Here is a 26833-nt window from a genome sequence, read left to right as displayed (position 1 = left end):
CCCAACTTTCAATATCAACTGTAATCAGTACTACACCCATCTGTCCTGCTCTTTGATATGACAGGAATGCTTCCGTCATGCCACTGGGCACAACAGTGAAGTATTTTGGGAAGGGGCTACTGCATCCCCCCTCTCCCTGCAGGCAGCATTGCTTAAGGTGTTACCTTTCTCTTTGGCTTTGTATTACTTTGAACACATATTTCTTCAGTGAAATATCAATGTGCACTACTTATAGCTCAAATAATCTTTTTTTAAATATTAATGGCTTGATGATGTACTTTGTGTTGATAGTAGCAGCATATTGCCGCAGTATAGCAAAATATAGGATCTTGCAATTTCTTTGGTAATTTTTTCATTTTTTAGAACTGGCTTTTAGTTCACCAGCGTTGCATATAAGGAAGGATATGATTCTTGATGAGCTCAGACAAATATATCACAGAGTGAGAGTACAAAAGATGTGAACAATTTCTTGGTCAAGCTCTACACTAGATGAGTTGCTGAAGTAAAGGGAAACTCTTGATTTGGAATAATGGATAATCTGCATGTGTTTAACATCAGGAAAAATCCTTCTTGTCTTCAGTATTTCGGGTTGCTTGTAAATTATTTTATATGTGTTCATTTTTATTACTTTATCTTAATTATAAATAAAACTAGAATAAACTATTTGCATTCACTAGCCAACCATATAAATAACCTTACAAAATACAATTTTTAAAAGCTTTTCAATGTTTTTATTGCAGTTACATCACTGGTATAAAATACATCTGTTTTTACACATTAGTTTTACAATGCCTTGGAAGAAGACACATTTCTAGGTTAACATCTGGTTAATAGCTTGTCTTGTTACAAATATTTGTAAATAACATGTTGCATCCAGACTTCTACACCGAGAAATGAAAGAGACAACTAAAACTGCCACCAATCTTCCAATTTGCAGTAAAATTCCTCAGTGCTCTAGACCGACGTACAGATGTTTTTAAGGCATTTTTGTTTTAATGCTGGAAGAACATAAGAAAACAGCCATCATAAGAGGTTTTACGAGGAAAATATTAAAAACATATATGAAGATTAAATAACCTTTTTTTTCCATGCCTTAAAAAATTGTTATCAGATAAAGCAGCTCTCTGATGAAAGACAGCAAATACTCTGTGGATATCTAAAACACTTTGTTATAACTTCATAAGAATGTATGTAGAGATATAAAGAGAAAACACACTTACTGTGGGAATAAGCAACTCTTTTGACTTTTTCACAGATATAACTTGCATTTTTCAAGAACCAGGAATAGTATTCCACACAGTACCTAAAGGTATACTTAAAGTTAGGAGAGTAGTAGCTTATTATCTTTCATAAACACAACAGTACGCACATCATAGCGCTAATATTGAATATGGAAGTAAAAAGCTAGACTCTGACCTCAACGATGTCATTAGATATTTGGAAAAATTCAGCTGAGCTGTATTCACTTAGTTTGAGTACTGGAAGCCAGATCGGGTATTGATCGTTGCACTGGTGACCCACTGGGGTCTCAACCGGTAGCCCCAGACTCTCAAAAATAAGCAGTGGTGATTGAAAATTGTCATTTGAAAGAAGCTCAGTAGAGTATTTTAAGCAGAGAGAGAGAGAAACTAGTGCCAGGTTTTACCTCATGGCTTCCTTTCTGGAATGTCTTCTCTGACCAACACAGAGGCACAGCTGAAAAAACCTACACAGCTCCATCACACAGGGATTGATCTTTTGCACTACAAGAGTGGCAGGAGGTGAGGTCACATGGGACGCTTTGAGGATTGCCTGCGGACACCCTAGGAAAAAATACAGCTCTGAGCTAGTTCAAGTACTTGTCCCATTAAATTTCTTGCACGGCCTTATCTGGGCTATGACAAACATTTGGATTAATAAGCTCATGCAGGTATCTTAAAATCAAGTCTGAGTGAGGCAGATAATTAAAAAGAAAACAGCACGTAGCCTGGAAGTTGCTTGAGTGAAAGCGCAAGTACTCAGTTCAATTTATTGTTGTTTAACATTACTGGTTAGTTACTTAAAACCACGTTGCTTTTATTTATCACAAAAGTAAGGAAAAACTCTAAAGATGTAATTTATTTGTACTTACCTGTTTAGGTAGATGTTCAGTCACCACTGAAGCATCAGTTTTCCACAGTGAAAAACAGCAAGACAAAGAACAGCACTGTACACTTATTATATTTGATATTTTCTATGTGCATATGCTACTTTAATGAAAAATTCACTTCCAGTTCTGCTTGCTTCCCTACACCCACCTTCTAAATTGGAATCCTAGATTAAATATGACTGAACTAATAAACAGACTCTCACTGCTCTCTCCGTCACTTTTTTTAGCCTGATTAACAAAATAAACATGATTTATGCAGAAGTTATTGCTTTCCCTCTATCCATCTCTCTGTCTGTCAGTTTTCCCCTTCTTGCTTGTAGTGACTTGAATAATCAGCTAATTTCAGCTCATCGTTTATGGATGGGTAAAGACCCTCTGGATAAATACATCCCTACAGGTGTCATGAAAACTGACAAGTAACTGCAGGAGAAAAGCCAATTTTTGCCTGCACTGAGGGGAAGGTAGGAATAATTTCTCTATTTTACTATTTGTTCACTAGGAGCCAGCTGGTTAATCAGTGTTTTTTCCTTCAAGTGATGGCCGTTATATTACTTTAACTTAAGAAAAATGGAAGGAAATGGCCTACCTGGAGACTGACTCCCTCTTCCTCTGTCTTGAGCCAACTAAAAGTAAAATATCTAGTTTACTCTGTTCATTGAATATTCTGCAGCCAGCAGCAAGAAATAAATGTTTGCACACCAAACATTCCATCCTGCAAGCAAATGCAGCTGTGCCAGACTGCAGAAGAAAACAAGGCTACAGAATAGGTGATGGCAGCTTATAACAAAATCCTGAACTGCTGCAGGGTTTGTCAGTGTCAAACACAATCTCTCTTCAGACTCCCTTTCTGTTATAGGAAAGAGAAAAGAAGTCAAGGTGAAAATGGGGGGAAAGGAGAAAAGGTAAGGCAAAATTGAAGCTATTTTCAAATTTTCAGGACTTTTCTTTATCGTATTAAGAGAAAAACCTAACATTTGTCATAGTCTTGACTTCTCCAGTCTATTACCTGTCACACATCATCTTGCACCTCAGCTACCTGTTGTGCTGTGATGGGTCAGAATCAAAGGAGTGGCTAGAAAAAAACCTTGCAATATTTGCAATATGCTAAAAGCCTACCAGGGCATGGCTAAAATAGGTGTGTAACCACCTTTACTCTGCATATTTGATAACGGTGCTCTGCAGAAGAGATGCTGTGTGTGAGGGCACACTGGGTCGCGGCAGTGAGGCTGCCCGCCCTGCAAGGCATCCCATCTGACCCTGGGGACCTGCATGCACGCACCCCATGCTGTCCCCTGCAGACAACAATCATGCCAGAAGGATGACTCCCCTACACCAGCACTCCGGAAAATAAGGGCCATCCCTGCAAATGCCACATTGGGGTTCTGAAAAGATAACTGGGGAGCAGACTGTGAGAGGGAACATTTTGCATGATGTGGGTGTCCCCCTCACACGCCTGCGGTGGAAGAGCCCAATAGTGCAGAGCGAAGGAGGCTGCAGTGTGGTTGTCAACTGGTTTTTCCATTTGTGTAACTAGCAGCAGGCTTTGGCCACGTGTGGATAAACTGCCTTACCTGCAGAGTATAATCCCCTTAGACAGCATAATTGCATTTCCAGGTTCAGATGTCTCACGTGCTTTATAGCTTTGGGCCAGCTTATGTTATGCGATAGGAGAGGTTACAGAGGTTAAATTTGGACTAATGAAATTCTGTTGAAATAAGTTTGAGCCATCTAGTGCTGACAAGAAGTTTAATATGAAATGGCATTCATGGGCAGGAGGAAAATAAAAGCTCTGCCAACCTGAAAGAGAACACTGTGAAACTATTCCTCTTCTGTGAGCGCTTGCCCAAGGTAGCAGGAGTCGTGGAGGAGTAACAGGCAGCCGCTTGCAGCTCCCAAAGTCACGAGCACCTCTGAAAACTGGTTGTGTGTCAAAGGCACTACACAAATAGCAGAGTAATAGGGGTGAGCAAGAGGGAGACCCACTTCTCTTTCTCTTTGCAGTTTTGCATAAATGTCATTAGGCTGTGTCCGCCTAATAGCATTTGACACACCTTGAACTTTTTCCACTCGATGGCAGCAAAAATTATTTCTAGCTTTAATAAACATTCTTCATGTTAATAACCGAACATCAGAGCACGAGGCAATGAGGTGTTAATATAAGTTGTCCATGAAAAGTAGTGTTAGAATTGCTGTGAATGATTAAAGCTTGCTCAAGTCCACCCTCCAACAAATCTCAGTCTCCACCAAAGCAGGTGCTCGCTATCCTGCCTAACAGGTGTAAATGTTTACTCAGGCTAAGTGTTTTGCCAGCAGAAATTCAGCTTCATCTAAACGTAAACTGAATGACTGCAATTTCAATGTGGATTCATCTATGTGGGAAAGACAAGTCAAACAAAAAACCTGAAAGTTAAATAAATTGCTTTGGTTTTTATTTTTTACAATTTTAAATTAGTGTTGCTTTGTATAATACTGTATTTAATGCTGAAATTCTCTTTCAATTAATGTTGTATTTAGTTATATTTTGCTTGGATAATATATTCACATCTTATTGTTGAAATTAAAATTTTCAGTACTTCGTATAATGTTTTGTATCTCTTCTGTAATAAATTTATTCTGTGAAATGTATTTTTTGTATTTGATTCATAAGCTCCTACGGATTTGGACTGAAATTTAAAAAATAATTCAAAGTAGGAATTTATTTTAGAACTTTTTTTTCTAAGAATTATCTTTCCTAATTGAGGAAACTAAGTCAGTCAAAAGAGACCAGAAAATGCAGGAACCACAGCTCTCAGTGCAAAGCTCTGCTTTTGTCTATTTGAAATTACCACATTACTGTCACGGGCAGAGGAGTGACCAATTTTTGCTGTAGTAAACAGACTTCTCCATTATTAACTCAATATTGCATCTCTTTGACACTGAGATTAAATTTTGTTGCCAGTAAAAAGCAATATTATGGCTACTGTGAATGAATCTGACTTACACTATCCCTCCCTGCATGCTCGAATATGCACATTTGCATAATTTATCAGTTGGCATTCACTTTTGTGATTTAAGAAATGACTTCTCGGAATGATGTCTCAGTCTTCAGAGCATTGTGGATGTCTTTCATTTCTTTGAGATCCCACTGTTTGATTTCTTTCCCTAAATGCATGATTGACATATGCAGTAGACAGCGTCTGTCATGATGGTTTCTTGTAGGGATGCATTTAGTGACTCTGCATTCCCTGATCTCATTGAAATCCATGTTTCCCAGTCTTTTCAAAATGGACTGGTTCCCAGTCCTAGATTCTCCAGTGTCTATAGTGTTGCCCACCAGACAGCAATCGGCACATGAATAAACCCCGGACTGTGCACATCACAAGTCCAGTCACACCAACAGCTTCCAGTTGGCTGGCTGTTACTTAATTCTCACATCAACCTCCCCCAACACAAACAAGATTGCAGAGAACTTTGGTTTTGTGCAGAATTTTTGATGGATAGGAATCACCATAGCATGTTCTTCTTCTCGCAATCAAGGTAAGAAGATCCAGTTCTTCTTAGACTCTTCTCTTAACACAATCAAGAATGTCAAGAGATTAAACTATATTCATGTGACATGACATTGGCTCATTTTCTTCATACAACCAATGTATGTCTTGCAGGGTAAGACATATCCATATCTATCTTGTCTGGTATTTCCAGCTCTTTAAACAGAAGTAAAATGAGAGAAAGATCAATAAAAAAGATATTTGGCTTCTTATCTCCACAGTTCGAAATGCCTCTTACATCAAGAACTGCTCCTTGGCTCAGCACCAATGAGTTTTCTGCTTGGAAGCATGTCTCAGTAGGTACTTTCTTTACTGCAGTGTTCTCAGGCCTCCCAGGCAACAGCTTCCTCCCCCTCTTCCCTGACAGTACCCTTCTGCAGGGCTTGGGTTTGTATGATCACTTGACACTGTTGTCAAAGTTTGTTTTTCACGGTCAGTATTTTTAACGCTGATAATATTATTTACTTCTGAAAAAGGATGCCCCACTGAGTCTTATGCTCTCAAATGCTTTCTTTTCTAATAGTATGAGTAAAACAAAAATTAAAAATATAAAAAAAGGAAGACAGGCAATCCAACATATTGTGATAAACTCAGTCAACCAGAACAGGACTGGGAACACTGAAAAACCTGATCAAAATCAGCAAAAGCTACAAAAAGTAACAGTACAGGATCCTGGTCTTGGGTTGCTGCAATAGGCAACAGCAGCAAAACCAATGGAAAAAGCAAATGAGACCAGAACTGTGAGACACTACTGCTCACCTAGTATGTGATTATTCCCAATGACAGAAAAATTGAAGATCTGTGAAAGAAACTTTCTTTCTGACTCAAATGTGTTTACCCCTCAAAAGAAACCTTTTACAGACAAGTGTTGGAATTCAGCAGCGAGCTGTGAGAAGTCAATAGTCAAAGTATCATTAGAAATGGTGAGATTAGCAGGGAACTCAGGCCAGAATATGGATTTTAAGCCTCCAGGTAACCCCAAAATAAAGACCTGGGGGTCGCCTGTGTGGAGCCAGGCAGCTGGCTGCATCCCTGATGCTCGGGATCAGCTCCACTGGCAGAGAAGGACCACAAGGCCACAGTTTCCCTTCATGCAAAAACCTGCTGGCGATGCTCAGTTTTTCACTTTGCCTCTCCTGTTTTGACAGGCTAACTGCCAGCAGCAGTTTTCTCTTCCTTAGGCTTATTAGAAATCCATATCAAAGTCTGCCCTTCTGGCATTGAATCAGGTCCAGTTTTTCAAAGGATATAACCTCTTACTTAATACTTATATGTAAACACAGTTTTATTGCCAACAGGAGTATATGACACCTATAAGTGGAGCAGCACATTGTCATGCATTTACCATGCTGAGATCTTAAATTCTAACTCTTTATTTTGGTGCTTAAAGAAAAAACTGAGCTTTCCTGAGAATCTAGCTCATAATGATCCTTCTTTAGCCAAAGAGTAAGTCTACAGTACTGTAAGTTTAGGACAATTGCAGAGATTTCATGTGGCACGGATTGACTTAATCATCTGTACCAACAGGGAGATTTAAAGCATGAAACTTTCTTTTGCAATAAGTGAATTTTAAAATTTTCCAAGAGCTAATCCATGTTAAGATTGACACACGGAGTACACAGGTTAATTTTATCAAGGCAGTACAATTTACATTTTGAATGTCCAATTTTATATGATTCACAAACAACTGTGGAAGCAGTCCCTTATACATTTTGAGTGTTTTACATATGTAAGATGTCACATAAATTAAACATAGATGTTGTTTCTGCATGGGAAAATTTACATAATGATACATTTTCAAACGTATTACTATTTTTGCTTCATGAAGTGCAGCTACTTACTGGCAGCTGAGTAGAGCTTCAAGGTCATACCAGGCCTGTAGGGTGGTGTAGACAGAACTGGGGAAGGCAAATCTGAAGGAGAGAAAAGAATGTAAGTTTCCTTGACATTTTAACAGGAAAAAAGTAAAGGAAGGTTGATTGACAGAATAACAGAAAAAAAAAAAGCTGGTCACAGACCACTAACACTTATGTTAACACTGATGTATAAATACATTCACAGTCACCTATTTCTGTATATATTATGTTCTATTTCATAAACGTCCCAGCTGACACACTTTGTTATTATCCCAGATCAATCTCACCTGGCTCTGTTTGCATCAGTTTGCTGGTTTCTTGAGGCGACAACGTCTGCATCCGAAGTGCATACACGTCAGCTGTGGGAACAGAAAGACACACGCTTCATGTTATCCAGGATATTTGTTATTTATCTGTCTGCTGAAAACTGCCATATACGAGACAGCTCAACAGCCAGAGTCCCTCATCCAGTACTTCCAGTGGCAGATAAAAATGTCAATATGAAAAAGGAAGGACAAAAGCTGTACTTTTCTAGAACTTGAGAAGTCCATGGGCTGAGGAAAAGTAGGATTTAAAGAAGGTACGTTTCATGGAGGCCAAGAGAAGCATCTCTATACTGCTTTTTCACGAGTCTGCTCACTGTATTTGGAGCAAAATGTGGGAGAAGACCTGGCTGGCAGAGGTGTCTGTGAGGAGCAGGGCTTAGTTTTTCCCCAAAGGATTCGAAACTACAGATGAACCCTATAACTGATTTAACTCTTCTACAATAAAAAAATCTACTCACTAGTGACCCAGAGTGGGTCTCCCTGAAGTGCCTCCCAACCTCAACCTCAGTGATGTGGTTTCAGCTTTTGGCCAAATCCCACTGCTAGCGGGGTACAGTAGTGTCAGCCCTTGGCACCATACTCACTGGGACTGGGCTGTGGGGCTGGCGATGGGGCCGAGCTCCCCCCAGCAGTCGGACGGGTTCCAGCCGTGACTCGTGGGATGGAAGCATTCATATGTGGTGATGGAAACCCTGATCCTTTAACTCCAGCCGTCCTTGGCCATGGTGGGAACCTCGTGGTGGGGATCTCCTCCCCTTTCAGGGCAAGAGGGATCCTGGTAGCTGGAGAAGCAGAGACACAGAGACAGAGGGGGCACCAGCAACGCGCTGTGGAGCCTGGTGCCCCATGGCAGCAGCGACCATAACACACTGGGGGACAATAATATCTGAAATACTCCCAGAAAATTGCATCTCTTCCTTGAGTTCTTCCCCTGGCGGGTGAACGGCCACCTCTCCATTGCATTTTAAATATGGAAACAATAATGTTTGAAACTTTAACTAAGAATTTTTTAATGTACAAGTTTTCATAAATAGAAACTGAAATGTTCCTGCAAAGTGTTCTTTTTTCTTCACATAAATTATTTTTTATTTCCTGAACTGCTTCACTGCAGAGGAAAGAGATGAAAGCTCTTGTCTGTGTGAGGGTACTGGAGGCCAGATACTGGAATTTGAGAACTGGTGACATTTTGTGGCAGGAGTGACACTCAGACTGGAAGATAACAAAGGTTGGTATGCGCTTGAGCAAAATAAAAGAGCTTATGAAAAGACAGCAGAATGACTAAGGAAAAATATGTAAATTTTGTTGTAGACAGATGCAGCTGCAGTGGTGAGGAGGTATGCAGTAAAATTCTGATTTTCTCTTTGCTCCTACAGTGTGGAAGGAAGTGTGAAGACTGGCTTTTCTGCTTTCAGTATAGGGCAGACTAACACTTTTCTATCTTGTAGCGTTGTGGTAAAGCTCAATGCACTGAAGCTGATGAAATCTTCAGGTGCTCACAACTGAATGTCATATAAGTCAAAGAGAAAAAAAAAGAAAAAAATTACAATAAGACAGTAGAGGAAACAGTTGGAACTATATTTTTCTTGGTATAAAAACAAAATTTTTTTTTTTTTTTACTTCTCTGCCTCCTTAGAAAACTACTTTTTCTAATAATATCAGGGGGGAAAAAGGTCTTTTTAAAATAGTTGTTCTGTTCCTCAGCTTTTCGATGTGTTACTGACCTGACCCTCTACTTTACGGGACAAAATCTTATATTACTCTGTAATTGTAATTCAGCATCATCACAGTGATGTGCAGCAAATATTCATGGTCACTTATCAAGATGTTAATCAAGAAGAATATAAATTTAGGTCTGACAATACTTGCTCACTTTTAAATGTCCACACGTGTCCTGCTGATGGATCCACTGTTTTACTTGGGTCTTCCTGCAGCTTCGTAAAACTTGGAAGTATCGATCCTAGATCTTTCAGTTATGAGAAGATAGGGTTAGTACGCTCAGCATCCACCGCATATTGTGTGATAAAAAAGAAAGAAATCAGGCGCTGGTATAAAAGAAACAGCTGTTGTCATTTTAAATGAAAGTCTTCTTTGGCAAAGTGTCTTTGATTATTTTTTTTTAAAGGACTGAAACATCCTACAGCTTTCAGCACAGGTAAACTTGCCACTGATTTCCCTGTCTGCCCGTTTTAATCAAGCACTGACAATGAGAAATAGTCATGGGCAGCAATGAGGGGTGAGTGCCTGAAGTGCATCTCCACCTGACATAGCAGTTAGGGTTGGAGGAGCCATGCAGCACACTGGCTGAATATATTCCTTTATGAAGGCAACTCAGGTGAAGGTAGGAGAGAATTTGTGCTGAGAGTAAGGGAGGTACCCATTTAGATTAAGAGCATCAGGAAGCCTCCCCAGCCCAGTGCTGAAATCTGTAAAAACTCTCATCCCAGGAGGTTTTGTTCATTCCTCCATTAGAAGACCTCACAGATAATAATTTAAAAGTTTGTACATTTTACTTATATTTATAATGTAAATATTGTATAACACTTATAATAATATAAATATTAGTCTGTTTAGTACAGAATATATCAGAATGTAAAAATATACACAAATAATGATAAAAATATGAAATAACTACTTAAAAATTATTTTTTACATTATGAAGATGGAATATTCATTGCAAGTCCTACCTGGATGTGGTTTTCATTTTTTTTTCTATTTCCTGATATTCCCAGGAAGTACTTACCCAGGTCAGAAGATGTGTTACTGGAAAATGTGTAATTAATAGCAGGAGACTTCTCCAGCATTTCCCAAAAGTCAGACAGATTTCTCCCTGCAACTAGAAATGGTCACAAGTATGAAGAAAGGCTTGCTCCTGGTGTAAGTCATCGCTGCTAATACGTAAGGCAATATTTTGGGGCAGAATGGTTTTCACATTTACCTGTCTGCCCTGTCATAACACAGATGTATATACAATCTGACTCATTGCTCTGACGCTCTGAAAGGCAAAAAAATGTAAACCTGATCATTGTTACCATTTTTCATAATATGCTATTATCTTAAACAGTTGAAAATACAAACACAAAATGGTATGTATCTGCTACAACTGGCCAAGTATTTTCCTTTTGATCTGATTTTTGACAAAAACCTCAAACTAAATCTAAATGCTAATATTTCCTGGGGAAATACTTCTATTTAATTAAAATTCTAAATTACAAAGGTTTTTGAGAGGAAAAAATAAATCCTTCGTTATTGTAGACCATAATTAGTGTTTGGGAATCATAATTCCCCCAAATACCAGTATTTAATAATAATTCACCAAACTTTCAAACAAAACATGGTTGCTCATAGAAACATGTATGTCTCTATTATAAATATATATACACGCAGCATATATGTATCTTGTTCCTCTGAGGAGTCTTTGTTTACAACTGCAGTTCATGCTTTGCAAGAAAAATGCTGCTGAGTAAGAGCAACACGCTTCTATACACATTTCTATGCTTGTTTCCATGCCAGGAGTAAATCACACAAATAAGACAGTGATAAATGTTAAGAGGAAACGCAAACCTGAGAGAATAGAAGTGGATTTGAAAATTTCTGTGAGATAACTGGTGGAGTTTCCAATAATATCAACAAGTAAAGCTGTAAAATCTAGACAACAAAATAGAGAAAGATTACGATTGAAAGCATATATTTTACCATCTATGCTAAGCCAAAAATCACATTCATATGTGATCACATTTTGGATATATTCTTGTACATGAAAATGTTGAAGATATTTTAAACTTCAGAATGGTTCTACTGGAAGGCAGTGGATTTAGGAAGCCACTGGAATACTCTGCAGAAATATATTTCAAAGATGATATCCAAAATAGCACGAATGTGCCTAAAAGTAAACTTAACTGGAATTAATCTGTTCAAACAAACAGTTTAAAGTAACACTGTACTTAGTCTGCTCAAAGATAGAAGGAGAACAAAAGCTTGTGGGCCTTGCCTGCACTAACTGCCTAGCTGCCATGTGGGGCCTTCCAGGAGGCATCTGATTGTCCCCTCTGAGGTCTACTTCAGATATATCGATAGTGTTGCTGCCAGCTTAAAAAATGCTGATTGGTGGTGTTGTTATGACTTTCTCGTAACAGGTTCTAGCAGTAACAGGTCAGTGATCTCACTTTGGGAGTGAGAGACACAAGCCCTGTGCTGGGCCCTCAATTTCTACTACTTGGGAAGGTGCTCTCATCACCAAGATGTTCTGGATTTAGTTCAGAAAAAATAAAGTTTCTCCATTATCATCCAAGGCAGACTGGGTCATTATGCAATGATGGTTGTGACATGTATGAGTCCAGAAAAAAACATGAAATCCATTGTAGCTCATGTATGTGGACATCACATGAAGCTTAGAGGGTACGGGTTCTGGTCCCTAGCTGCTGGGCTACTCTTGATATCCTACATTAACCACCCATAGAAACTGAGTGCTCAGACCCATCCTGGAATGTTAAATACTGTGAGGCCAGAGGTGTGAAAGAGGATTGTAATTGAAGGATTTGCTCAACAGACTGAATTAATGGACCAAGGGCAACTGTATGAGGTTTACCAAGGCCAAATGTCAGGTCCTGCACTTGGGTCATAACAACCCCATGCAATGCTACAGGCTTGGGGAAGAGTGGCTGGAAAGCTGCCCAGCGGAAAAGGACCTTGGGGTGCTGGTCAACAGACGGCTGAACATGAGCCAGCAGTGTGCCCAGGTGGACAAGAAGTCCAGCGGCATCCTGGCTTGTATCAGGAACAGTGTGGCCAGCAGGAGCAGGGAGGGGATCGTGCCCCTGTACCTCAAGTACTGTGTTTAGTTTTGGGCCCCTCACTACAAGAAGCACATTGAGTTGCTGGAGTGTGTCCAGAGAAGGGCAACAAAACTGGTGCAGGGTCTGTAGAACAAGTCTTACAAGGAGTGGCTGAGGGAGCTGGAGCTGTTTAGTCTAGAGAAGAGGAGGCTGAGGGGAGACCTTATTGCTCCCTGCAACTACCTGAAAGGAGGTTGTAGTGAGGCAGGTGTTAGTCTCTTCTCCCAAGTGAGTAGTGATAGCACAAGAGGCAACAGCCTCAAGCTGTGTCAGGGGAGGTTTGGATTGGATATTAGGAAAAATTTCTTTACTGAAAGAGTGCTCAGGCATTGGAACACGTTGCCCAGGGAGGTGGTTAAGTCCCCATCCCTGGAGGTGTTCAAAAAACGTGTAGATGTGACACTTTGGGATATGGTTTAGTAGGCATTGTGGTGTTGGGTGGATGGTTGGATTTGATTATCTTAGAGGTCTTTTTCAACCTATGTTTCTATGATTCTATGATTTTACACTCCATTAAACAACTGTATGAAGATAATCCTTGCTTTTCACTCCTGTTGAGCTTGTTGATGTTATTGGGGTCTGTTGGTGCAGAGAAGCCCTCGTTCATCTCCTATGGTTATCTCAGCAAAGCGAAAATGGCTAAGGTAGTGTATTGCCTGATTGTCTCTCCTGCGCTGCTCTTTGTATTCCCAGGAGGAAAGGGAAGTCTTTCCTCTGGGTAAACCGTGCTGGTCATTTGGCTGATGACTCCATTCCAGACTGGCTGGCTGGGTGCAGCTATCTGAGACTGAGTTCACTGATTGTCCCACAAGGTTCAGAGTAGCAACTTGTTGTGAGTAATGGCTGTTGACCTCAGTATGGCGATGCCGCTCGTAAGGATGAAGTCTGCAGAATTCAGGCTACAGCTTTCAGCTCAAAAGGAAAAAATTCAACTTAAGCACATGCAATTGCCAAGCTGTCTTGTGTACCCACCTGTCAAGTCATTTGTCACATTGTTCAAACAGTAGCAGTAATGCATAGGGAACTTGCCAGGGTCAACATTTTTCACATTAGAAACTGTAAGGAGAGACAGAGAAAAACCAGTATCTTGATGCACAAGCTGTGTGAGAGAAAATGCTCCTGCGTGGAGCCAGGCACCAAGGCACTCACTGTTATAAATCGTGACTGACACTTTGTGGAAGGCAAACGAGCTGTAAGACGTGACGCTCAGCAAAGAGAAGAGTTTTTTGGTACCTGCAGAAACACATGCCCATGCTATTAACAGTCAGAACAAATTATGAGAGCAGCATGTTTTTACTCTGCTCATTTAATTTCTAAAAGACTCCTGAGATGCTGATACTATGCAGCTGCCTGAGACTCAATTCTTTCTCATTTCCACTGAGGGAAGGATCATTTGCATTACTTTTTTTTTTTTTCTAATTCAAACCTAGACTATAAAGTACTTTCTAAAGACATCCCATAAGTAATTATGTTGTGTCTATATATACACACACTAATTTGTAAATTCTTTGGGGCAGACAGCTATCTGCATTATAAATGTGCAAGCGTAACGTGCTCCTAGAATCAATTCTGGAGGCAGACAGCATGCGTTCACGGCTTCTCTGCTAACAGCGTTAGCCCTTTATCTCACTGAAAGCCGGGCTGACAGCCTGCGCGACCTGCTTGGCCTTGTCACATTACCTCGGAGCACTGTGTTCAGCATACCGTTCACCAGCTCTGTCAGGTTAAGAGCAGCCAGATCCACCGACTTCGCAGGCAGCTCTGAAAAAGAAGGGGTCTCTGAGCAGCTGGCAGCGTGAGGGAAATGGCTGTTAATCCCTTGGCTGTATAGGGCAAAAGTCTTCCAGAATGGGAAAGACATAATGAGCAGATTATGTATCAGGGTGCACTGAAAAAACTGTGGTAAGAAGATAAAAATACCAGGAGTGCAGAGAGGAGTCTGGAATATAACAAGACATGGGCAGTGCAATGGTAGGCCCAGGTTTAGGTCGGGCTCTATGTCCCCTGCTCCCTTGAGCCTGCCCTTGAGCAGGCTGCTAGTCCTGATGTCTCTGTGTCCCCTCACGCTGGGCAATGGGTATTTATTTCCAAAATTGGAGCAAGTCTCTGTTTGCAGATCGCAAAGAGAGGAGAAAGTACCTGGGAAATGTTCCCCCTTCCCCAGTACTACATAGAACTGGGATGAAAATGCAGTTTTTTGGTTTTTTTTCAGCTACATTGACGTCTATAATGCTATGACAGAATAAATTGACTGTAGCTGAATCACATTTTTTATTCTAACATGTTTTCTTTCTGTTTACATTGCTTATTTGTTTTTCCCAAGTCAAAATTTCCTAAGATGTTCTTTTGCTTCCCTCCCACAAAGTCACGCACAAGCGGAGCAGTATGGTGTCTGTGTGTGTGTGTGCGAGGAGGAAGGTCTGTGTGTGCATGACAGAGAGAGAATACACAGAACAGGATGGAAAAAGAAGCACAGAAAGCCGAGATGAGAATAAAATCAAATTTGGGAAGAAATGCAATTTTCCAATGACATCAGTATTATTTTTAAACAGTTCAAAACCAAATAGTACCCCAAGGCTGGAAGCAGGGCTTGTCCACAATGTAGAAGAGAGTAAAGAGAAAACAAAAGGGAATGGAGAGCTGGAAAGGAGAGAAAGGAAAAAGACAAAACAACAGTCTCAATTCCTGGAAGGAGGGAGCTTAAACTCACCAGGAACCTGCATAAGCCCTGTGTTGGGTGAGGAGCCCTAGCAGCATTGGTGGGTTGGGGCTCACAAAATACAGGAGAAGGGCTCATCTGCCACCATCTCCGTGTCCAGCACAATACCTCCCACTCCCATCAACACCCCCAGACAGGGTCTCCTGACCTGCTGCTTGTTACCTGAAGTTGCCAGCACTGCCACTTGCTTCTCTTTCTTATTTTCTCTTCTTAGGCATGAAGCTGTGAAGTGAAGAAAGAGACTGAGAAACAGTTTTCCCTGTTGAGAAACCAGGCAAATCTCTGTTGAGCTCTCTGCTGAGCTCTCTGCCTGGCTTATTTTGCTGCTTTCATTTATTATAGCTCAGAAACAATGGACATCAGCACTGCAAAGCAGCCACTGAGTATCCACGACAGCATCTGATCAGGTGCCTAAGGAAAAGGATGTACTAAAGGACTTGCCGGGTCCCTTAGCTGGCAGCTAAAGAAAGAAAACAGATCAAATATCAGAGCTTGCCCCCTGAACTCAGGAATCGAAAGAAAAAAAACAAGTACCAAACTGTTGTAGAAGCATGTGCTAGGCTTACGCACAACGTTGTCTGCAAGGTACGTAGTATGATAAGGCCAAATCTAAACAAACCTTCACAGGCTGTGTAGGCGTTTGTTACTCAGAGCAGTCATTCAGTTGAGTGCTGTTGTCAAGAGCTGTGTTGCAGGAGGATTAAACTGGAGCTGGGCTCAGGAGATTGGACTCGCTTCCTGGGATTCCCTTGGTGACCAGCAAGAGCAAGGTGCAGAGCAGTGACTTAGGCATCGCAGGACAAGTTAAAGTGCAGGAGTTTGGGGCTTAGGCTCCCTATCCAATCACTGGAAAGCTGAGTCCCTCCAAAGACTAATCCAGAAGGGTCTCCAAATGAGCCAGTGCTAGAAAACGCTGAACTCCAATGCCTCTCTGAAGCTTCAGCTTCTCAGTCCATCCAAGCTTCCCAGAGAGTAGTCCTTTCCTGGGAGGTGATGGTCATGAGGGTTCACGTCAGTGCTAGTGATGCTCCAGTCTGTGTTGTAACCTAATGGACAGAGCTCTCACCAGGGAGTAGGAAACTTGGGTTCAGCTTCCTTTTTATCAAAAGGAAATCTGTAGGACTGGACGCAGGAGAAAGAGGAGATGTGACTGTGAGATCTGTCTGTTTGTTCCTAAAATGGTGAAACCCGAGAGCTTGTCCTAATTCATACAAAAATCTATGCCTTGTACAGAAGACAATCTGGGATACATTTCCCTTTCTTCTGTCTTTCTACATAAAGAGAAATATCATATGAATAATCCTGGGCAAGAGGTCCGTAAATCGTGGCTCCTCATACGGTGCTAGTCAGCTGTATTAACAACTCTCACTTAGTAAGAGCAAAATTTGGACCAACTATCTAGATTGTAAGAGCTCTTCTAACTCTCTGTCTCTTTCCATATAAACCCTTCTGACTCCAGATTCATGGCATGGGAGCTAAGAGTAGCCCTTTGTCAGCATCTGGTCTGCTCTGCTGCATGACACCAGCCTTGGAGCTCCAGCCCATCAGCCTTGCCTACACAATGCAGGGTGAGAGAAACAAGGCTGACACAGATGTGGGAATGGGGCAGGGGGAGCAATTGGGAAAGAAACACTTGGGTTATTCCCTGAGGAGCACCAAACCATTGTCCTTACCTGTGTTGCAAACCAGAAAGAGACACAGAAATCCCAGGCTCATCTTCACTGGCACGTGCCAGCAGAACCACTGCATTGTGAACTGTAACTTCCAGCAGTATGGGCTGCTCTAGGAGAAAGAAATACTACTTTGGTGGTGTTAAAGTTTCTGGTATTGTCCAATTTGTCCAGCCCTTGTCCCAGAATGATGTGACCATGAGAGAAATATTAGGTCTCTGGGATACAGAGAAAAGATGGACTGTGCAAATGGCAAAGAATCAGAAATCATACAATCAGTACTTTCTGTGTATGTGTGGGTGTCAGGAGTTTAGTATGTAAGTCTTGATTTTTGAGTCCTACGTAACTGTGGCTTTGGTGGGACTTGGTATGGTCTTCCACACAATGCTCTTCTCTGGCAGGGTGACCTGTGCCCAAAGGACACTGGCACATCAGGTGACTAAACCTTTCTGTTGAAACATGATAAAATTTACTTATGTTCAATTTCAGACCAGATGCCAACTGAGCTCCTTTTCTGCAGACATGCTGCATGCCCGGTTATCCCTAGTCTTGTATTTCTGTAGTTAATTATTGTTACCAAGTTGCTTGCAAGGGATTAACAGTGCTCTGCCTTTCAGACAATGAGCTGCTTTCCAGGTTTCAAAGATTTAATTAGAAGTGGTTAGAAAAAAAAGAGGGAAAGTCCTTGCTTCTTTGCATGTTCCTACATGTTTTTGTAGTGTTGGAACACACCAAATAGCTCTGTAGGTGTCAGAAAATGAGGAAGCATTTGAAAATTAGCAAAAAAAAGTCCAAAATTTTTTTTTTTTGTCCTTTAGAGTGGATAATCATGCAAGTACACAGCAAATCATTATCTTGAAGCTAATACTCTTTGATTAACAAACTATTATCATCATGTTTAAATCCTTTCTTATACTGAATTTGCTAGAGAATTAACACATTCTGAAAAGAGCTAATTTGTACTTAGCGGTTCTAAAAAGACTCTTCCTTGGGATGACGAAATGATACCAAGCATTTCTGTTTGAAATGTCTGTGTTTGCTCATCTGATGAGTCAAAAGTGTTTAAGTGCCAGCTCTCCAAATTGAAACAAAGCCCTGAGAAGATTTTTAGGCAGTTCATCCTATCCATTCAGTCCATCTGCCTAATCCTCTTTACTTGACCCTAAGCCTATACTCATCCATGGTTTCTGCACAGCATGTGCAGAAGGACGGGGCTGAGGCCAAGAGAAAGCCTTGGCCAGATCTCACTCCCCAGACTTTGTACTCCATCGCCTTTCTGTGAGCTGGACTAATCATACATGGACAGAGTCCAGTGTCCCGTGGACCAGTCTAGCATCAGAAATCCCAAGCTTGGCTCTTTTTGCAACAATATTTCGGATCTGACCAACAACTAGATTACAGACCATGAATGTGTTGCTGCCATGAGAGCCACAGGGCCTGACACCCAGACAAGGCTATCTCTGATTCCACTGGCCGGCATTATGAAGCTTACTGGGACTCGTAACAGCTTTTTCTATGGACCTGTGGACTCCGTAGTTAGGGAAGGCCAGTATGTTAGCTCAAGCCTGCGAACATGCTGGCGTGCTGGAAGCAGTGGTGATGTCATCTGCACAGAGGTAGGCATAAAACTAATCCATGCCTCTGGATTCTGCTCAATTTTTATATTTTTTTTTCCACTTTGGTTTGGCTGTATGAAAGGGAGAGGTGCTAGTGAAAGATACTCCTCAGGGGAGCTGAATATGAAGAACTGGTGCTTTGCAAAGGTTTAGGGAGGTGGCTGTTTGGGAGAGCAGCCTCTGAGGTCAGCTGGGGTTGTGGGATGGAGAGCTGGGTGATCATATCAAGGGGAAGTTTGTAACTGCGTATATTTTGGAGCAGGAGGGCTGTAGATGCTGGTACAACTAGTCAATTAAGTGTCCTGTTATGGGGGAACTGTCGGGTCATGTCTTTGACTGAGGTCAGCAGTTGGGTGATCTGCTTTTTTTTAAATAGAATTTCATGAATTTTTATTCCTGTCCTATGAGAATTGACTGTCTCCTTAGCTCTGTGAGATTTGCATTAGGATGATTCATGAATTGCGATGATGGTTCAGTGTTTATGGGCTTCAGACCTCCCTCTGAGCACTTTCTTGATGACCTATTCCCTGCACACAGGGTGTGACCAGGATGGACAGTCAGTGCTGTCTCTGTGTACATCACACAAGGGACATCAACATGAAACATAGCCAGCAGTAGTGCTGCCACTATACTGTCCTTGAGGTGTAAGGCTGGTTGGCTGGAGGGTCTCTGCAGCCCAGACTGGCAGAAGAGCCCAACCCTCTGCCCTTCATGAGGATTTTGGCTTCATGGCAAGTGAGGGTCAGTACTGGGCCCAGTCTTGTTCAACTTCTTCATCAATGACCTGGATGAACAGTTAGAATGTACCCTCAGCAAGTTTGCTGATGACACAAAACTGGGAGGAGTGGTAGATACACCAGAAGACTGTGCTGACATTCAGCGTGACCTGGATAGGCTGGAAAGCTGGGCAGAGAGGAACCTGATGAGGTTCAACAAAGGCAAATGCAGGGTCCTGCACCTGGGGAGGAACAACGCCATGCATCAGTACAGGCTTGGGTTGGACCTGCTAGAGAGCAGCTGTGTGGAGAGGGACCTGGGAGTACTGGTGGACGACAGGTTAACCATGAGCCAGCAGTGTGCCCTGGCTGCCAAGAAAGCCAATGAAATCCTGGGGTGCATCAAGACGAGTGTGGCCAGCAGGTCGAGGGAGGTTCTCCTTCCCCTCTACACTGCCCTAGTGAGGCCTCATCTAGAGTACTGTGTCCAGTTCTGGGCTCCCCAGTTCAAGAAAGATGAAGAGCTACTGGAGAGAGTCCAGCGGAGGGCTACAAGGATGATGAGGGTACTGGAACATCTCTGCTATGAGTAGAGGCTGAGGGAGCTGGGCTTGTTCAGCCTGAAGAAGAGAAGGCTGCGAGTGGACCTAATAAATGCTTATAAATATCTGAAGGGTGGGTGTCAGGAGGATGGGGCCAGACTCTTTTCAGTAGTGCCTAGCGACAGGACAAGGGGCAACGGGCACAAACTGAAGCACAGGAAGTTCTGTCTGAACATGAGGAAGAACTTCTTCCCTCTGAGGGTGATGGAGCACTGGAACAGGCTGCCCAGGGAGGTTGTGGAGTCTCTTTCTCTGGAGATATTCAAGACCCTCCTGGATGCGGTCCTGTGCAGCCTGCTGTAGGAGACCCTGCTTCGGCAGGAGGGTTGGACTAGATGTCCCACAGAGGTCTCTTCCAACCCCTACTATTCTGTGATTCTGTGATTCTGTGAGAGACCCACACCTAGGAGGTGGGAGAAGAGAGCATCGCCTGCCCCACTTTCAGTCTGCCCCTACAGGTTGATGGTCAGTGCCCGTGCCAGAGTGGGGAGACTTAATTACCAGGATCTGCTTTGAGGAATATGGGCTCTCCTGGGTCACCAGTGAACCACACTTGGACTAACACAAAAGCCTTAGTAAGAGCATTTCACAGACTGATGTGCAAGCACAGCTGTTCTACAAGGGTTCATAAGTAAAAAGGTTGATAGGTAGTAGATAATTTCCTATCATGAATCTAACTTCATTACTGATTTATTTAAACTGGCCCAGATTTGTTCATGGTGGTGGGACAGTGAAAAATCATCTGGCAGAGGGCTTGGTGCAGCAGTCTAGGGCAGGGGCTAGAGAGAGTACATACCTAAGAGACAGCGAAGAGGCAAGAAGGTGGACATATGAAGGAACTGTCTTACCATAGCATCTTAGGAGAGAGAGAGAAGATATAAAACAGAGCTGTAAAAGCAGAAACAAAACAGAGTGAGATAAAAAGTTGTGCTTGGAAGCATCCCATGCATATTGACAGATGCTTTCCCGCTCACCTGAATTTGCAGCTCCCTGCTGTCCTCCCCGCAGAGCTGCTCCTCCATGCTAACCAACACACACAATTTTCTCTATATATGACGCTGATTTGCAGCAGCAATTCACCGCAGGCATTAGCGTGGCCAGAACACCCACTTTAATCGAGGTGTAACTACACACTACAGACTCTATCAAGCAAAACAACTGATGGATGGGACAACATGCAAACATAACCTAGAGGGATGGATCATAATAAGCCAAATCCTGTTCTACTTCTAGCAAAGAAATATTAAATAAAGTTGGTATAAAAGGATGGAAAACTCTCCATTCACGGGAGGGCTTGTTTTCCCTGAATGCCGGATTTAGCACTGTGGTGTCCCCTGGCCTGTATAAGATGCCTAAAAATAATTGCAGAGAATTCTCAATACTAAGAACATGTCTCTAGAAAAGACTGTCCTTACTCCTCAATTGATAGAGTCTGATTTACATTTGAAGCACTAAGTTTTAGCCGCTTTCCAAAATCTTTTCCCAGCATTAACTCTGAACATTTATGCTGTCCAATTACATTTCAAAGAAATCTGTGACAAATATTCCTAGAACTGCTGCCTGAAATATCTTCCCTCTCAGCAATGTGGATATTAGTAATATTAACTCGTACAATACAAGTCATGTTTGCTTTACTCTGGTTATCTGATATCTAATTTTTATCTATCAGGGACAAGCCTTTATTACTTTGTAACTGTATCTCTTTTGTTTCCAACATATGTGAGACTACTGTGATGATGGAAATACATGCCCAGATTGCAAATATGAAACCCTCATACTTAAGCTCAAACTCACAAAAGATTTCCATTTCAAAACATACTGAGATTCACAGCCACTAAAGGCAAATGTGCCACACATCCGTGGACAGACAAATCCCATAAACTGACTCAGTGAATATTTTCCTTCCAAACATTTATCTGATACAGGCTGAAGGTCAAGCGTTTAGTTACAAATTCTCCTTCACCTCTACTGGATAAGATAATCTTTGTCTGTTTATTTTAAGCTGAAGGCTATTGGTACAATTCATTTTACTTAGAACTGTTGATCAAGAGTTCCCTGAACTGCTGAACTGGAGATTTTAATCCAGTTCAGATTACCTTGGTACACACATTAAGACCTCTCATTAAATACCTCTTTGTTACTCTGGACTAACAGCAATTTTAAACCAATGTATTTATTAGCTATTCCTCATTAAAACTCATTTTAATGTGGCAGGTAACCATGATATTTGAATTGGTTTAATTTTTCCTGTACAAACAGAGTGCAATCAGATAGCAAGTAGTTTTCCTGTGTCTTCATGCTAAACAGAGCAGAATGGAAGTTAAGAGAACAAAGAAATAAAAAAGGAAGGTCCTTCAGAATTAATTTTCTTACCTTCATTCAGTTCCAACATCTAAAGGTCATCTCTCATTTTAAGCACACCATGATACACCAGATCTAAAGAAATATTCCATATTATTGTGAAAATATGCCTGTGTTACAATTAAACACTTCATTACATTGCTACAACTATTTTTTAAGTTTAGGTTAATTTGTATGAGAATTTAATAAAATGTAATTTAGTAAAAATGCATTTAATTTTCTACATTTCCACCACACATTGACAGCACAGTTGAAATGGTTTCCTCCAAGTACATGTGAAACCACTGAGATTTGGAATAGTTAATATCAGCTTACCTGATTTCTCTTGACATAGATGATTATCTTCAGAGCCTATATGAAACTGGAGGTTATTGCAAGGTCTTAATAATCACTTTATGAAAGACTTTGAGTAGACAGCCTTGATAATCTTGCCTTGAAATCCTGTGAAAATTTTTATCCTAATCCCAGAAGGACTAACTAGAAGTAACACAATCATAAGCACACAAAACGCCCGTTGAATCCCACATGGAAAGGCTCTGTGGTAGGTCAGGTGAGGACTGGAAGCTCCTTTTGGCAGTAATGACTCAAAGTGCAGAGCAGAAAGGATTTTTTTCCCTTTTAAAGGGACAGCTCATCTTACTGCAATGAGGCCAATGTCACCTTTGATGGTGAGAGGTAGGCCAGGGTGAGGTCCTCAGGCAAAGCTTTAGCCATCCTCCGAGGAGCGATTTAAACAAGGGACAATGTCGAGAGGACAGAGAAGAAACCTGGATCTTAACTGTAGAAAATCAAAAGGAACAAAATTACAGTTAAACCAGAAAATTCCCTGGCATTGTGGTTAAGTGGCGAGGAAGGAAGAGAGATCTGGTCACAGCAATGACACGGGGCAATTTTGGTGATGCTGGGTGATGTTTAGTAGTATCCAAGAGATGATCACTATTGGAAGCAGTGGGTGAAATTCTGCTCCCATTTACTCTAGTGGACTGCAAGTGACTCCTCGGAAACCAGTGAATTTAGATGCAACACTGTTAAAAGCAGATAATCATCTATTCAGTAGTTTTGTCATAAGCCACCACACACCTCAGTGTGTGAATTAATTCAAATCCTTGTAACAATTAAAAAAAGAAAACCTAAATGCATTCACAGTCAGTCCGTGAAATAAAAAGTGCTCTAGGGACCCACCCAAAACCTCAACAGAGAAATATTCTGACCCTTGTTAGAAAGGGAGAGGGTAACGAGGAGCCAGCAGGTGAGATGCACAGGATGGCTGCATACAAACTGTCAGTTGGGAATGGTTCTGCTTGGGAAAGGTTGGGGTTGCTGGTCTGGAGCATTCTGGAATTGTTGTATCAATGTCATGGCCCTACAAATACCATGGAAATGTCGGTTGCAGGGCTTCCCAGCACTACTTCATTTATTACTGTAGATACTACCTGGGTAACTAGTGTGTCATCAGACTTTTTTTGTCACTTGTCCTTGTTTAATTGTGTTGTCCCATCTTGCACTTCCACCAGTTAAGGTGAAGAATGCTGTGATGTTACCAAAGAATGAAGAAACTTACTGCAGTGGCTAAAACGCTGCAACCTTCCAGCATGTCAGATACGAGAAAGTGATTGTGCTGCTTTCAGGTTTTAGCCCTACTGTTTGGGGGGTCCTGGTTTCCCACAGAAAAGGTGTTTAGAGGATTGCGTTATGTGTGCACAGAAAGGCTGTGTCTCTGTCTCTCCAACAATCCTGTCTTCACCAAGAACTGCAAAAGCTGGAAGGCAACTGCAGCCACGTTTAGCAGAGTTATAGCTGGCAAATATGACGCTGACATATGTGCGTGCACAATCTTACCTTTGTTTCCTTTCACTCTGCCTTTCATGAAAAAAACCTTATCCAGTGGGATGTCAGTGCATCTAAAACTATCGCATTCTGCATGGAAGTTCTTGGTGTGACAAAAGAAAAATTTTCATGAGTCATAACTAGAATGCTGCAGCTTGAGGAATATAGAAACACCTTTTTATTGACAAGACTTACTTTTACAGATTTAATTACCAGTTGCTCAATATCTCATCAAGAAGCCTGGGATGAAAGTCCTCTCTGTAACAGCTGACAAAACCAACTATAGCCAGGAAAATATGTGCGCCGGGAGCAGTTCCAACTGTTTGATGTTTGGCTATGAAGATAATTTGACTTTCAGCAGGTTTTACTTCATGCTGTGTTTTACCCTGGGACTCTGTAATTTTAACTTTCCTCAGCTGCAAGCGATGCTCAGGTGACCGGGGAGGGGGCTATTGTTCAGCCCCAACTTTGACCCCTGGGGACAATGCTGTGTTCTCACTCAGAGCATCACTCCGAGCAAGGCGCTTTCTCAGGAGTATACCCTTTACGCGCCTCCTTTTGCCAGCGTCTCTTTGTGTGACACCACTTTGTCCATAACTGGCATCCCAAAATCCAGAACAGGAAAAGAAGTCCTTTTTTTGCGTCTTCCTAGTAACACAGTACAGGCACATGATTCATATAAATTACGGAGTAAATGCAACCATTTGCTGAAGGCTGCGCAGGGTAGCGCCCTGCTAACGCAATTTAAATAAACACATGTTCAAGGCAAATGCCTGTGATTTGTCTGTAAGAGAGAGGAGAGTGTGGTGTGAAGTTCTGGGAAGGAGGGAGAAAACACAGTCTGAATGTTGGTGCTTTAGCTCTCTGTGGGCTGAGAACACAGTGTGGAAGTGAGGCACTACTTCCGTGTGGCTTTTTCCTTAGACATTTTAAACACACGCTTCGACGTAGCAGTTGCAATATGCGTGAATGACTGCGAGGGCTCCAGCCATAAGTTCTTGTGACCTGACCCAGAGTCAGTACCCAACAACCACTCCCACCCGCTCTGTCCCAGTCTGTCCATGTCCTCAGGATCGCACCCTGGCTGGGCTGTAAACCATCCCTGCTCCCAAAGACGAGCTGTGGCACATGGCACATGACACTGTCATACCTAAAGCAACCTGCAAACCTACTTATCTCATACACCTAGGAGGAGAACATACCCAGCTGTACTTCTCTCATCACATGCTAAACTGCAACAGAGAACGAAGCACTTATTTAAAAAAGAACAATCAAGCCAACTTAATCCAAGCTTGCACCAGAGAACTGAAGTTTTATCTTCAGTTACACTTTATTATACTACGGTAAACACTTCCAGGAGAACACCTTTGAGTAATTGTTTAATTAACTTTGTTTAGAAAAATATCAACTGTGTAAATTATATATTTTTCTAAAAACGCCTGATTACAATTTAACATCTCTCCTTTAGTCCTCTGCCATTACATTTTTACGAGACATTCAGTTTATTTTATTGAGAAATGTACTAGCTCTATAAAGTTTCTTTTCATTTGCACTTCATTTCACATTAGCAATATTCTTCTGATTGTATTTTATTTATTTTTGCACAAACTTTATTAAGGATCATTCTCTAAATGTAATAAAGTTTCTTATTATTCTTCTTTTAGAAAAAGAAAACAAATTTCATCTCTTAAAAGATGAATCATAGAATCATAGAATCATTTAGGTTGGAAAAGACCTTTAAGGTCATCAGGTCCAACCATTAACCTAACACTACCAAGTCCATCACTAAACCATGTCCCTAAGTGCCACATTTGCACGTCTTTTAAATACCTCCAAGGGTGGTGACTCCACCACTTCCCTGGGAAGCCTGTTCCAGTGCTTGATGACCCTTTTGGTAGAGAAATTCTTCCTAATATCCAATCTATATCTCCCCTGATGCAACTTGAGGCCGTTGCCTCTTGTCCGGTTGCTAGTTACCTGGGAGAAGAGACCAACACCTGCCTCACTACAACCTCCTTTCAGGTAGCTGTAGAGGGCAATAAGGTCTCCCCTCAGCCTTCTCTCCTCTAGACTAAACAGCCCCAGCTCCCTCAGCCTCTCCTCATAAGACTTCTTCTACAGACCCTTCACCAGCCTCGTTGCCCTTCTCTGGATGCCCTCCAGCACCTCAATGTCCTTTGCGCAGTGAGGGGACCAAAACTGGACACAGTACTCCAGGTGTGGTCTCACCAATGCCAAGTACAAGGGCACAATCACCTCCCTGCTCCTGCTGGCCACACTATTCCTGATACAAGCCAGGATGCCACTGGCCACCTTGTCCACCTGGGCACACTGCTGGCTCATGTTCAGCCGGCTGTCAACTAACACCCCAAGATCTTTTTCCACTGGGCAGCTTTCCAGCCACTCTTCCCCAAGCCTGTAGTGTTGCATGGGGTTGCAGTGACCCAAGTACCAGGAACGGCATTTGGCCTTGTTGAATCTCTATTATGTATTTATTATATAAACATTTGTTTAATTCTGTTCATAGGAATTCTTTCCCATTTCAAGGAATTTATTCAGAATTATAAATTAATCCTGTCCTTTGTAACAATTTTTTTTAAAATTTTTCTTATTAATGTTTTTCCAAGGTTTATGATATCACAAAAACTCCTGA

At 41.7% G+C, this 26833-nt stretch overlaps 1 protein-coding gene across 1 annotated transcript; it reads right to left on the bottom strand.

Annotated features, from left to right (window-relative positions):
• Window positions 1–954: 954 nt before the first annotated feature.
• On the bottom strand, window positions 955–17137 carry HHLA1 (HHLA1 neighbor of OC90). The gene is made up of 15 exons (XM_075415218.1): window positions 17062–17137; window positions 15551–15610; window positions 14350–14430; window positions 13819–13902; window positions 13642–13725; window positions 11399–11482; window positions 10773–10829; window positions 10578–10664; window positions 9708–9800; window positions 8413–8619; window positions 7799–7870; window positions 7497–7568; window positions 1646–1802; window positions 1221–1303; window positions 955–998 (listed from the first exon to the last, which is right to left on the bottom strand). The coding sequence occupies exons 1-15, from the start codon at window positions 17135–17137 to the stop codon at window positions 955–957; spliced, it is 1341 nt and encodes a 446-aa protein (XP_075271333.1).
• Window positions 17138–26833: the final 9696 nt, after the last annotated feature.

The sequence above is a fragment of the Opisthocomus hoazin genome, chromosome 3 (genome assembly GCF_030867145.1).
Source record: "Opisthocomus hoazin isolate bOpiHoa1 chromosome 3, bOpiHoa1.hap1, whole genome shotgun sequence".
Taxonomy (NCBI): domain Eukaryota; kingdom Metazoa; phylum Chordata; class Aves; order Opisthocomiformes; family Opisthocomidae; genus Opisthocomus; species Opisthocomus hoazin.
This window is presented reverse-complemented; position numbering and strand designations above follow the sequence as displayed.